The 13,118-nt window shown below is 40.6% G+C and overlaps 1 protein-coding gene across 1 annotated transcript in view; it reads right to left on the reverse strand.

Annotated features, from left to right (window-relative positions):
• RAP1GAP2 (RAP1 GTPase activating protein 2) overlaps positions 1 to 13,118 on the reverse strand; it is a 949,148-nt gene that overhangs the window by 314,607 nt on the left and 621,423 nt on the right. The window contains exon 3 of the mRNA XM_082245390.1: positions 11,199 to 11,283. Within this exon, the coding sequence (XP_082101516.1) occupies positions 11,199 to 11,283 (85 nt within the window). The remainder of the gene's footprint in view (positions 1 to 11,198; positions 11,284 to 13,118) is intronic.

A 13,118-nucleotide genomic window follows, 5' to 3' on the forward strand; every position in this document is an offset into this window, starting at 1 on the left:
TGAAACTATTCAGCTTCACAGTAAGGTCAGTGTGATGGGGAATCAGACCTTTATGATACAGCTGGCATTGCAGGGTGCTCCAAGAGCCTTCGGAACCTACGGGTACCTGTCGATAGCAGGATCTGGATTTATTTAAAGGGTCATTTTGATTAAAGTGGTTAAAGTGGCAATCCTTGCATTAAGGTAAAAAATGATTAGGCATCAGCATCCCCCCTCACCCTCTCTTCTAATTATCTGAGCCCTTATTTGATCCAGCGCTGTGCATGCCTGCAGCTCTTCTCTCCCCTCACTTCTGGGTCCTGCTGGCTTTGTTGGGGCATCAGGAGCCATTGGCTCCTAGTGCTGGCAATCAAAGCCAGTGACGAGGGAGCTGGGGGTGGGGGTGGGGGCGGGGCCGAGTCCTGCTGTATGTGTCAATATATGCACCAGCGGGGCTCGGGAGTGCCCATGGGAAGCACTGGACAAAGAGGAGGGGCCAGGAGCGCAGGCGGGGGACCTGAGAAGAGAAGGTTCAAGGCTGCTCTGTGCAGGTAAGTATAGACATGTTTGTTATAATTTTTTTTTTTTTAATCTTTACAATCGCTTTACAATCGCTTTATGTTTCAAAAACATACAACCATATCACATGGCATGAAAATTGCATATTACAGAGGTTCAGAAGGCATTGGATATCGAAGAAAACTGTCAGATACAAAAGTAGTTTATGTGAGCAGCAATAAAGGAGGACCATAGAGAGTAAATTGAGTCATTAACATAAAAAGACAAAAAAAAAAAAAAAACCCTCAAAATAAAAAAAAAACAACAACAACCATAATAACATGCTGCTGGTAACCATGTGCATGTGGTATTATAACAAGATAAGGCCCTGATGAACATTTCACAATGACTGGAAGAAGCCACCCTGAAGGGGAACCCCATGATTTCTTAAGAAAGGTTTGTGTAGCCTTCATAACTGGCACACTCAAAAAATACTAATGCCTGGGAGAAATAATATACTAAATTACACATCATTATCCCCAGTTACTGAAGTAGTTCAGATCCACCCTAATTATGATGATGAGACTTATTTAATACCTAATGTACCTAATAATTAGACCACATGTGTTGTGAAGGATATTATTAAAGCCATAGGATAACTGAATGACGGGAATGGCAGTGATGAACACAGTGATTGGGGAAATTATTTACATTTGATTCTAAGAGCCCGTTCACACTGGGGCGACCTGTCAGGCGACCTGGGCGCCTGACAGGTCGCCTGCCATAGAGAAGCTGTGGACCCGTTCTAATAGGAGCGACACAAGTCGCTACGACTTAGAAAAAGGGTCCGGAGCTTCTTTGGGGCGACCCGGAGTGACCTGCATTGACTTCAATGTTATGAAGTCCGTGTCGGCCGCTCCGAAGTCGCGGTGCGAGCAGCGCGCCGCGACCTGTGAGGTCGCCCCGGCAAGTAGCGTCGCCCCAGTGTGAACCGGGTCTTAGGTTCAGGTTGTACTGCAATTGTTTTTCTTATATAGCTACAATATCTGTGGTTGTATTTCTCCCATTTTAAAAATGATGATCAGAGGTTCCAGACTACCAATCATTTGGGCTTCAGGGGATAGAAGTATGTTTGTGACTAGTTTTTATATCTTTATCGTTGGTTCTTGGATAAATGTTCTCCAAAAAGAAGAATTAGGCTGGCCATACATGCTCAATTTTCTTAGTCTTTCTAATTTCTCAATTCGTTTTGACCTTGTATTACATGTTTTTTGGCAAATCTAAAGGAAAATTGTACAAGAAAATTTAACATATATGGCCAGCCTAAAATGCATCATACAAAGACTTGTTTGTAAAGCATTGTACCCTAATTGTATTTATTAAAAGCACCACCAAAAACCTCCTAGCCTCTGTAGGTATTCATAATATGTGTTGTTGTAATCAGTCTCCGAGTCACATAGACTAAATCTTATCAAACTTCTTTGGATACCCTCTAGAAATTTACATCAGTTTGTAAATAGGCAAAGCCCCAATAATAAGATAAATACAAAAATGAGGAGTGGGAGTAGAAGGATCCTGCAGATTCTGGATTTAGAAATGTCAACACCCCAGTACATTCCTAGTATGCAGGAGGACAGCTTGGTCTATCAACAGTGTTGGGGTAGTTACTCAAAAAATGTAACTAGTTACTAGTTACTTCTGTAAATTGTAATGAGATTACTTTACTAGTTACTGCATTTGAAAAGTAACTTCACTACTTATTACTTTACTTTCCTCTTTCTTAATTGACCGTGTAGAAGAAGATACATGACACTCTTTCTGTATAGAGTTTATTGTATAAACACAGGCTTTGGGAAACATGAGAACAAAAGCTGAAAAAACAGAATAAAACATAAAGTGCAACAAAAATTCATAAACTTCATCACTCTCTATTCTTCTAAATAACCATTGTATCGCACGGCTTGGGTAACGCAGGAAAGCGCGTTCCTATAGCCTAGTAAAGTAGTGTAGTTACCTCCTATAGCCTAGTAAAGTAGTGTAGTTACCAATATTAGTATTGTAACTAGTTACATTACTTAGTTACCAAAAAAAAATAATGTAGTTACTGTAATCAGTTACTTTGTAACTAGTTACCCCCAACACTGTCTATCAATAGCTTCTGCAATGCATTGAGAGATGCTGCTCCAAAGGTCAGTATTTGCATGTGTTACTGGGATGTCCTTCTTTTGGAGTAGCCTAGACTTCAGATCTGGGCTAATTTGTAGATGTCACCCGCAGAAGCAGGTGTTCTTTATGTTCTTTTCCACCCTCCCATGGATCCTGTGGCTTCCCAGCATTCTAATCTGCACGTGTCATTGGCATTATATAACAATCCTGTGTACAACTCTTCTTGATAAACAGCATAAAGACAGGCTGAGATCATCAGAAAGTGGATGACGTAGCACTGCTGTTTATAAAATAAATAAGAATTATTGTTCCTATCTAAGCAAAGTTATGAACATATTATTTAGGGTGATTACAGTAAAACCACTTACAGTTTGCCTAGCGTGCTACGTTAGGGGCATGCTGTGATTGCACATGTTGTGAAAACTAATATTAGGGTCTATTTCAGGCAGTTTTAAATCTCAATCTCCCGCTAGCAGCAAACATATATAACCTGTGGATGTCACAGGCTCCAGTTGTCTTCTTGCTTGGTCACAATTGACACTTTGCTGTGTCTTAGGGTGTTTTCACACTAGCACTTTTGGTGCGCACCCGGGTTCGATTGACGTCAGAATTCGGTTCTTTTTGATGATGTGAACACTGTCTTTGAACTCGGGTGCGCACCCGCGAACTGTACCCGAGTCCACTTAAAAAGGGTGGTCTGGGGTACGGTTCATGTGAACTCCAGTACGGTTCGCTTCTGATGAGAACGCAATCGTACCAAAGCAAGCAATTCTATCCATTTTGGCACCTTCTCGTTTACAGCGGTTGCCAAGTAACATGAGTACGCACCGACTGCAGCTTGATTACACAAGTGTACCGCGGTTCAGATACAAAAATCAAATGTGAACACAGTCCATCGGGGGCAGGGGGAGGGGGGAGCAATCGAACTTGGGTTCGGACCAGGCAATCGCACCAAAAGTAAAAACACCCTTAAAGTGGTTGTAAACCTCAGACATGAAATATAAACAAAGCATATCCCTCTATAGTGTGTGCTTGTCTCTATCCAGAGCACTAAGCCTGCGGTCACAGCGGGTATGATTTAAAGCCCGACTTCAACCACAAATTCAGTACTACTTCTGTGAGATTTATAACGATCTGATATGACTTCAGTGCTATTTTATGAGAGGGGCTGTCCATGTCACAGGGAGGAACAGTGATGGTAAATACAAAAGTTTAACTAGCAAAGGGTTAATCTTTCACTTCTTTCAGGCTCCAGTATTGCTGATAAGGACACAGCCATGATTTGCAGCACAGTTTACATTATGGTCTGCGGCAGTGAAATTAGGCTAAAGTCCTGAAAAAGTAATACATGAACTACTTCTCAAATCATACTACTTGTAATCATATCTATTGAGACACTGCCACAGAAAAACATTAGATGCTACTTCAGGTACGATTTGTAGATCGGATGTTGTGCCTGAAGTCATACTGGTGTGACCGTTGGCTTAGTGTTATTTCTGTCTGCTGCCTCTTTCCTCTGCTATCAGCATGTGAATCCCTTCTGACAAGCTTTACTGACACCAAGAGAAAAATGGTGATGAGGAGGGAGCTCCAGTTGATTGACAGCCCCAGGTTTGTTCCTGTGAGCTGTGTGAAGGGGGTGTGTCATTTCCCTCCAATCCACTCTCAGAGCTCTCCTTACTGAGCTCTGCAGAGTGTAATTTCAGCTCTCCACTCCCCTTTTTTGAACTCTCTGATATGCTTTGAAATAATAAATATGCACTGGAAGCCCTGGAAGCAAGAGGAGGGCTGTTGCAGTGTTTCCGTTTGAGTTGAACAAAAAAAGGAAGTAGAGAAGCATAAGAAGTGAATTGTGGGAATCTTCCCGAATATGATGCTGCGGTAATTGCAACAAATCTCTCTGAAACTCATTCACTCTGAGTCTAGAGCAGATACATTGGCAGAAGTGCAAAATGTTGATCTTTTACTGATCTCAAAAGGATCACTGCTGTGTGGATGCTGACAGATGTGCACCCTCTAGAATCACTGTGCATTGAAAGGGGACACACTGATCTCTCTGCATTGAAAGGGGGCACGCTGGTCTCTCTGCATTGAAAGGGGGCACACTGGTCTCTCTGCATTGAAAGGGGGCACGCTGGTCACTGTTTTGAAGGGGGCACACCGGTCTCTCTGCATTGAAAGGGGGCACACTGGTCTCTCTGCATTGAAAGGGGGCACACTGGTCTCTCTGCATTGAAAGGGGGCACACTGGTCTCTCTGCATTGAAAGGAGGCACGCTGGTCTCTCTGCATTGAAAGGGGGCACGCTGGTCACTGTTTTGAAGGGGGCACACCGGTCTCTCTGCATTGAAAGGTGGCACACTGGTCTCTCTGCATTGAAAGGGGGCACGCTGGTCACTGTTTTGAAGGGGGCACACCGGTCTCTCTGCATTGAAAGGGGGCACACTGGTCTCTCTGCATTGAAAGGGGGCACACTGGTCTCTCTGCATTGAAAGGGGGCACACTGGTCTCTCTGCATTGAAAGGAGGCACGCTGGTCTCTCTGCATTGAAAGGGGGCACGCTGGTCACTGTTTTGAAGGGGGCACACCGGTCTCTCTGCATTGAAAGGGGGCACGCTGGTCTCTCTGCATTGAAAGGGGGCACGCTGGTCACTGTTTTGAAGGGGGCACACTGGTCACTGTGCATTAAAAGGGGGCACGCTGGTCACTGTGCATTGAAAGGGGGCACGCTGGTCACTGTGCATTGAAAGGGGGCACGCTGGTCTCTCTGTATTGAAAGAGGGCACGCTGGTCTCTCTGCATTGAAAGGGGAAACGCTGGTCACTGCATTGAAAGGGGGCACGCTGGTCACTCTGCATTGAAAGGGGGAACACTATACCTTAATTACTGAAGGCCCCTTTCACACTTTTGTGACCTCAAAGTCACACAATTTTTTACAGCGTTTTTTTCCATCTACTCTTGGTCCGGCCCCGGGTCCAATATATGAACCCATTGCAGCCCTCGAGTCAAAAAGTTTGCCCACCCCTGCTCTAGATGCATGTCTACAGAGCTGTGTTACTTTGACTAGCATATCCTGAACAAAAAGAGTTGCCTGGACTATAATAATTGCGACTGCAGCCTCTATACCTCTATAAAATACATTGATTGCTTGTTTTTACACAGTTTATCTTCACAATTCTGTACTATAGCTTTTGCCAGTGAGAACATGTAAAATTAGCAAATGTAACCATCGCAAGCAAGAAAAGATTTCAATTATGTGATCCATAGTTTTGTAACGCACACATGCAATTCCAAATATGTCACATAATGTAAATAAGAGTATTCCACATATAGTGGCAATTTTTATCCTTGTCGCTGATCATGATTGAAAATTGGGCCTACCCATTGACTGGGCTACCTGCTGTGACTTGGGTTCACGTGCTGATCGCATATCTACAAATTCTGGGCATTCCTGCGTTGAGACCAAACTTCCACGCAGTGAGGGCAGCACACCAGCCAAGGACTTCATATATGGACCATTTCTATTGCTGGAAACAATCAATATAAACTGACTTGGAGATTGATTACAACAACACATATTTTGAATACCTACGGGTACTTTTAATAAAAATATACAAAAAAATGCTTTACAAACAAGTCTTTGTATGATGCATTTTAGGCTGGCCATACATGTTCAATTGTCTTGTACAATTTCCCTTTAGATTTACCTATTACCATATAATACAAGGTCAAAACTTAACAACTTTCAATTGTATTCTATTAGGCAGGCCTTTGCACTACATAGTTTAAGATAAATCTAAAGGAAAATTGTACAAGACAATTGAACGTGTATGGCCAGCCTAAATCTTCTTGTTGGAGAAAATGTATCCAAGGACCAACTACAAAAATATAAAAACTAGTCACAAACATACTTCTATCCTCTAAAGCCCAAATGATTGGTAGTCTTGAACTTCTGATTATCATTTTTAAAATATGATAAATCCAACCACAGATACTGTAGCTATATAAGAAAAACAATTGCTGTACAACCTGAGCCTAATGCCTCGTACACACGCAACGATTATCGGCCGACTTTTGTCCAGAGTTGTGTTTTGTTGGTTGGAATGTGCCTAGACTGCACACCAATTTTCTCGGCCAACAAAAATCAACTTCAGAAGTGATGTCATGTTCTGGTTTACTTTGCGTGTGTTTTTTCTTCTCTGAGCATGCCCAGTCTTGCTCATCAGATTTTTGTCTGCCGAAATCTGTACTGACTGACGGAAAATTGGCCGTTGTGTTGACGGCCTACAAAAATTTTATAGCCTGCACACCAGATTTTATTCGGCCGAAAAGTCGGAGTTGGTTGTCGAAAGCATCATACTAACAAGCCGAAAATCGGCCGATCGGGCATTGGCCGAAAATTCCCGGCCAATAATCGATGCGTGTGTACGAGGCATTAGAATCAAATGTAAAGAATTTCCCCAGTCACTGTGTTCATCACTGCCATTCCCGTCATTCAGTTATCCTATGGCTTTAATAATATCCTCCACAATACATGTGGTCTAATTATTAGGTACATTAGGTATTAAATAAGTCTCATCATCATAATTGGGGTGGGCATGAACTACTTTAGCTTAGAAATAAATGTAAAAATATAAAGTACCAAGGTAATTCTGCCACATCCGTAAAATGAACTTCAGTAGGTTGCACATCAAATAAGCTATTATTGTGATCAAGCCTGGAATTGCAATCCCGCAATCTAAAAATGAATGGTGTGTCTGAAAGCATTTCTGTGCCCGTGCTCACCTTTGTAGGTCTGAAAGCTTGTTTTAACCCCCTCAGTGTCTGTAATCTGTGGATTATTGTTAGTCATAGTACCACCATCTAGTTAACTGAAGCATAACGGACCTACTACATTTGATCCGGATATCCACGCATTAATGAAATCCGGTCCCAAAGGGGTTAAGCCAGACCTTGCCTTGAAATAGGTGCTGCCTAATGACAAATTGATGTATAAAGAAAAATATTCTTATTCTAAAATGTCAGAGGGATGAACTGAAAGTGGCTTCAAAGATCTTAGTTTGCTTCCATTGAAGTCAACAAGAGGATAATTGAACAGAGATTGATATTGATGGACCTGCTCTATTACTCTCTCCTGCTAACAATGTTCCTATGCTGGGAAGTCAGCTCCGTATTCATTATGGCAAGTTAAGTGTAATGTGTATTGAAGGTGTGTTCTTTGTCTGCAATGACTTAGACAAATAAGTCTAAAGCCAAAAAATGCTTTCATGGTTGAGTAGTCCCGAAATACAGCAAACCACAGATACATTCTGACTTATACAGTGTGGGTGTAGCATGGTACACACATGTGTAGTGTCTACTCTTCTCTAGTGTCTGAATAACATCACGTGGAAATAACATGTTCTTTTCTTACACTGCTGCATTGATTCAATATATTGTTAGAAGATAGGATACATTACACAATATGGACAGGTTTATTGTTTAAAAAGCTGTGTCAGTCCCTTAACACATTTCAGTACACCCCCCCCCCCCCAATAAATATCCTTTATAGATGTAATTAAAGTGTGTTTCCAATTTTGCAGCCAAATTGGGATAACACCTACTTCATATTTGATAAATGTCACCAGAGCTTTTTTTCAAAGTGAATGTGGGGGACGCAGCCCTGGCCCCTCCAGCACTGACTGTATGCAATGGTAAGGGGTGCTGGGGTGTGCTGCATGGCTAATTGATGCTGGCTGCTGGGGATTCTATTCTAGCTGGAGGGGATCTAGTTTTGCCTGGGGGTCTAATTTTGGTGAGGAGGCTCAGTGTTGCTGGTGGGGGACCTACAGTTGCTGTGGGTCTTATATTTCTGAGGGTCAGTTTTTGCTGGGAGAGATCTACAGAGGGGAATGGGTCTATTTTTCCTGGCTGATAGAGGGTCTATTAAAGTTGGCTGTGGGGAGATCTGTTGTTGCTGCCGGGAGTCTATTTTTGCTAGGGGGAAAATTTAGTTGTTGGTGGTCCATTGTTGTTAGGGGGATCTATTGTTGCTGGTGGGGGTGACTATTGTCACTGGCTGCAGGGGATCTATTTTACTGCTTTTCTTATCATTTCCAAATTCCACACAAATTACTTAGCACCACAAAATGAAACTTGGTTCTGTATTCTGGGATTATGGGAGGTGGGTAGGGGGTGGAACCAAGGAATGATGCACGGAGGTTGGTAGGGATGAAGAAAAGGGCTGGCTCGAAAAGGGGGAGTTCCTGCGCCTATTCTCTGAGGAAAAAAATCCCTGTATGTCCCAATTTACAAAGCATAATTTAAAAAATTATTAAAAAATTGCTTATCTTTTTTACATGCTCTATCCAGGATCCTAGGTAATTTTCCCTGTTTATGAGGGGGCTGTTTGCTATAATTAACCCTGTCTGTACTGTGCAGACAGATTTTCATTATCAATTATAATCAGATTTGAACACTGTCTGTCCTAACAAAGGGTTTAAGGTTGGGAGGCTGAGCTTCTTCTATTGTATGTAATGAAGACAGACTTGGGACAGACTCACTACTCACAATGAGTTTCATCAGGAAAATGAGAATAAATCTTATGGAAAAAACATGGTGCTTATTAGAGTACCTGAAGTGTGAAAACTAGCCACCACGTGAGGGTGTTGCAACATAATTATGGTGAATGATGCACCTGTGTAGTTTTTACACTTCTTCATGCACTCTAATGTTTATATGTAGCATGTTTTTTCTATATGATAGATACCCTTTATGAGATGCATCTTCCTGAAGCTCATCGTGAACAATTTTTAAGAAACTACTGACTAACTACCTTGAAAGATATTTGTCTATCTATGAACAAATTGCAATCATGTAATAAGTGATGTATGTTTGTAGCAAACATAAAAATGACTCCCGTGCCAATGGATAAACCTATAAACTAAAATTATCCAAATAAATAAATATGTGAATATATAAATTAATTTAATTCATTAATTTTTAAGCAATGTTTGTGTTCATATTGTTGGCACCTTAAAAGTTCCATATATGACATATGCTTGTGCAAATTTGATTTCAAAAGTGGAAGTACGATTTGAAGCACTTCTGTCACCTGGTCACTGAAAGTGAATCAACTCCCCTGATCTGCTCACATAGCATATATCTTTACCACATTGTAATAATCTTTAAAAGACTATTGTTCTTTCAAATTTCAAATACAATTTGGGTTGATGTATAGAACAGCAATATGCCACAAAACAAAATAAAAGAACACTAAAAACACAAGGCCAACAGAGCAAATAACTGTAGGATAAATTAAATAAAATGCATGAGTATACTGTATTCCTTACTTTACTTTTAGATCATTTCCTCATAAAAGCTTTCAAATCACAAAAATAATATATGGGTGATGAATTACTTTTTTTCCCATTAAATGAATACTTAAAGTGTATCTAAATTCAAAACTATATATATTTTAGCTTTAGATAGCATCGTGAGAGTTTAGAACGCCTGCCTGATTTTAATTGTTGGATCTGCCTCCCATTAGGTCCCTTTCATATAGGTGGGGTCCAATCAGGTCCACCTGTCAACTTTTCGGAGGGCTCAATGTTATTCTATGGGCGAGTGGATGTAAACGGACTTGAATCCATTTACATTTACATTCAGTTACCTACAAATCCACCCAGGTCAGAAAAACAAAATGGAAAAGGTCTGCCTTCTTTTTTTGCTTAAATGTTACAAATCTGAGGTTGTCTGATGTAAACAGACACATGTCTACACATCCAATCACCCATAGATCCAATATGGGTCCAGAAAGTTCCTGTTTTTAAATACAGCAAAAAAGTGCTCTGATTCAGCAGGTGATCTGTTAATAGATGCCTGTATTAGAGGCGTTGGATTTAGGTTGATTTACGCCTGTTATTTGTCCTGGTGATCACTGTCACTGGGACTGGAAATCCAAAGTTTTGAATATTCCCAAAAACAGAAATAGAGGGAAACCTTCAAATAGGGACATATGTTCCAGTGATTTCTTCTCTTTCTATAGTGCCCACTGGACCAAAATTGAAGGAAAGTCTCCCCGATTGCCAAAAAAAAAAAAACGGATGGGTTTAACTTTTGACCATTTCCTGCTGTAGGCAAAACTATAAAAAAATTACTTTAGATATACTTTAGGTACTGAAAGCCTCCATTTCGCACTATCGATATGGATCTCATGAATCGTTACTAAAGCTCACGTTTAAAGGCTTTTTTTGTTTGTTTTCCATAATAGACACTTCCTAAAACCTCACAATTGTTGCCAAGCATAAGCTAGTGGTATTTTAAGGAGTGACAACCTTTATGATCAACTTTTTTTTTCCAGAAGAGTGTATATCACACAATAGTAAGATACTGCAATAAATAATTTATGTAGCATTTGATTTGATAACATGAAGAAATTCCTTTTGTGAAACAGCCAATGCCAAATTTCCACAAAGATGAGGAAAATAAAGCTAAGAAAGGGAAAGTAAAGCTCTCTCACATGATATAGCTCTGTGAAGTTATCGTGTTATAATACATTCCAGAATACGCATTTACCTTCATGGTTGGTGGTGCTGTGGCTGGTGGTGACAATGGACGATCCGGCACTGTGACTTCTGAGGAGTTTGATAGCTCTTGTTTTCTGCTGATGTAAAGGAGACACATATTAACAAAGTGGTATAATACATTTGCATATCATATAGATGTATGTGTTTTGAACAGTTTCAAATTCTCCACATACTATCTCTACTTCATAGTAAGCCATACAGTATATAAAATTATAGCCACTATTAACTGTTCAAACTAAAGACCTGCTTAAAAAAAAAACTTAAAAACACAGTCAAGGGGCAATATGCAATTTTAGCCAACCCATTATGAATCATACAGAATCTATATTTCACTACCATCAATACAGTATACTGAATTCTGATTGGTTGCTTTTGTATATTGCATTTTTTATATGTTTACTAATCTGTGCATCACCTAACTCAATAATCCTAATTGATTAAATGCAAAACAGGACATCATCTTACCACAATTCCATTGTGACTTCAGAAAGTGCGTGTCCTATAGCCCAGGTGATGCAGGTAAAATTAATGTCAGGTGCCTAACACCCAAGAACTCACAGATAGATTTGCATTGTCATGACAACCTCATTACGCCAAATTTTCCTTGCACCTCCCTCCTCTATTCTACCATCTGGCAATAGCCTCTTATAAAGCATGTTCTGTTTGTCTCTGGCTTTCCTCTTTGTAGAATGAATGATTACACAGAGTGCATTTGAAGGGATAGAAGCAGGAGACTGACTATATATAATGAATAAAAAAACAGATGCACTGTTGTGTCCTTGTGCAGTTAAAATCAGTACAGGAAAAAACACAAGGCCATAGAAAATAATAGATAGAAAAATGCTTTTAAAGTGAAATACAAGTTAATAAGTTCACTTTCTTGGCATACTAAGCCAAAGGTTAGACATATAGGAGTTTGTAATAAACAGGTTTTCCTTTACACCCTGCATACTGTAGGCTTACACGTGCCTGAAATGTATAAAGATGATGCACAAAACACATTTATCTCATCTATAGAAACTAGATATCATCTTGGGAACTGCCAGAGCAATCATTTTCAAATGGGGAATTATTTGAATGGGTTATTCTATTGCCGGCTAATTTTACATGCACCAAAATAAATCTAGAAGTTGTTCGGCTGACCACTTTCTGAAAAGGCTAGCTGCAATACATTTGGAGACAGTGACATGGAAGAAGCATGTAAATCAATAAGTCTGAGTAAAAGAACCCCTGATTTGCATATTTGTTCTGCTTCACGACCATAGGAAGCATTAAATTCATCGGCTTAGCTTGATTGCTAGGAACTATCCCTAGGAGAGGTCAGCAATGCCTGAGCTTTGTCTGCTTTCAGTAGAGGTTTCTTTCTTTTTGTCAATGAACAAGCTCATAAACTAGAGGGTCCACACTGGAAAAGGGTCCTGTGTGTCTCCATTTCAGGTCTGAATTCAGGCATAAATTCTGACCTGACTTGCACCTGAAACAGAGAATAGGGATGCACTGGGCCCCCTGCTGCAAGCCGTGGCCGCAGCTAGTGTGAACCCGGCGTAAGTGTGGAAGTTACAGGAAGGGTTAGTGTAATAGTTATAGGAAGAGTTAGCATTAAGGTTAATTGGAGGGTTAGTGTGATGGTTACAGTGAGGGTTAAAGGGAGGGTTGGTGTAAAAGTGTTGGGGTTCATGGGAGGGTAAGTGTGAGGGTTACTTAGGGTTAGGGTTACAGGTTGAGGGTGAGGGTTATAGGGATGGTTAGGGTGAAGGTTAGTTTTAGAGTTAATGGGAAGGTGTGTGAGGTTTAGGGTTACAGGGAGGGTTAAAGCGTTGGGCTTTGGGCTCATAGGAAGGATACAAAGAGGGTATGGGTGTGGGTTACATGGGGTATAGTTTGAAGGTTACAGGGAGATTTAATGTAA

Source organism: Pelophylax lessonae (assembly GCF_965119305.1).
Source record: "Pelophylax lessonae genome assembly, chromosome: 2".
NCBI lineage: Eukaryota > Metazoa > Chordata > Amphibia > Anura > Ranidae > Pelophylax > Pelophylax lessonae.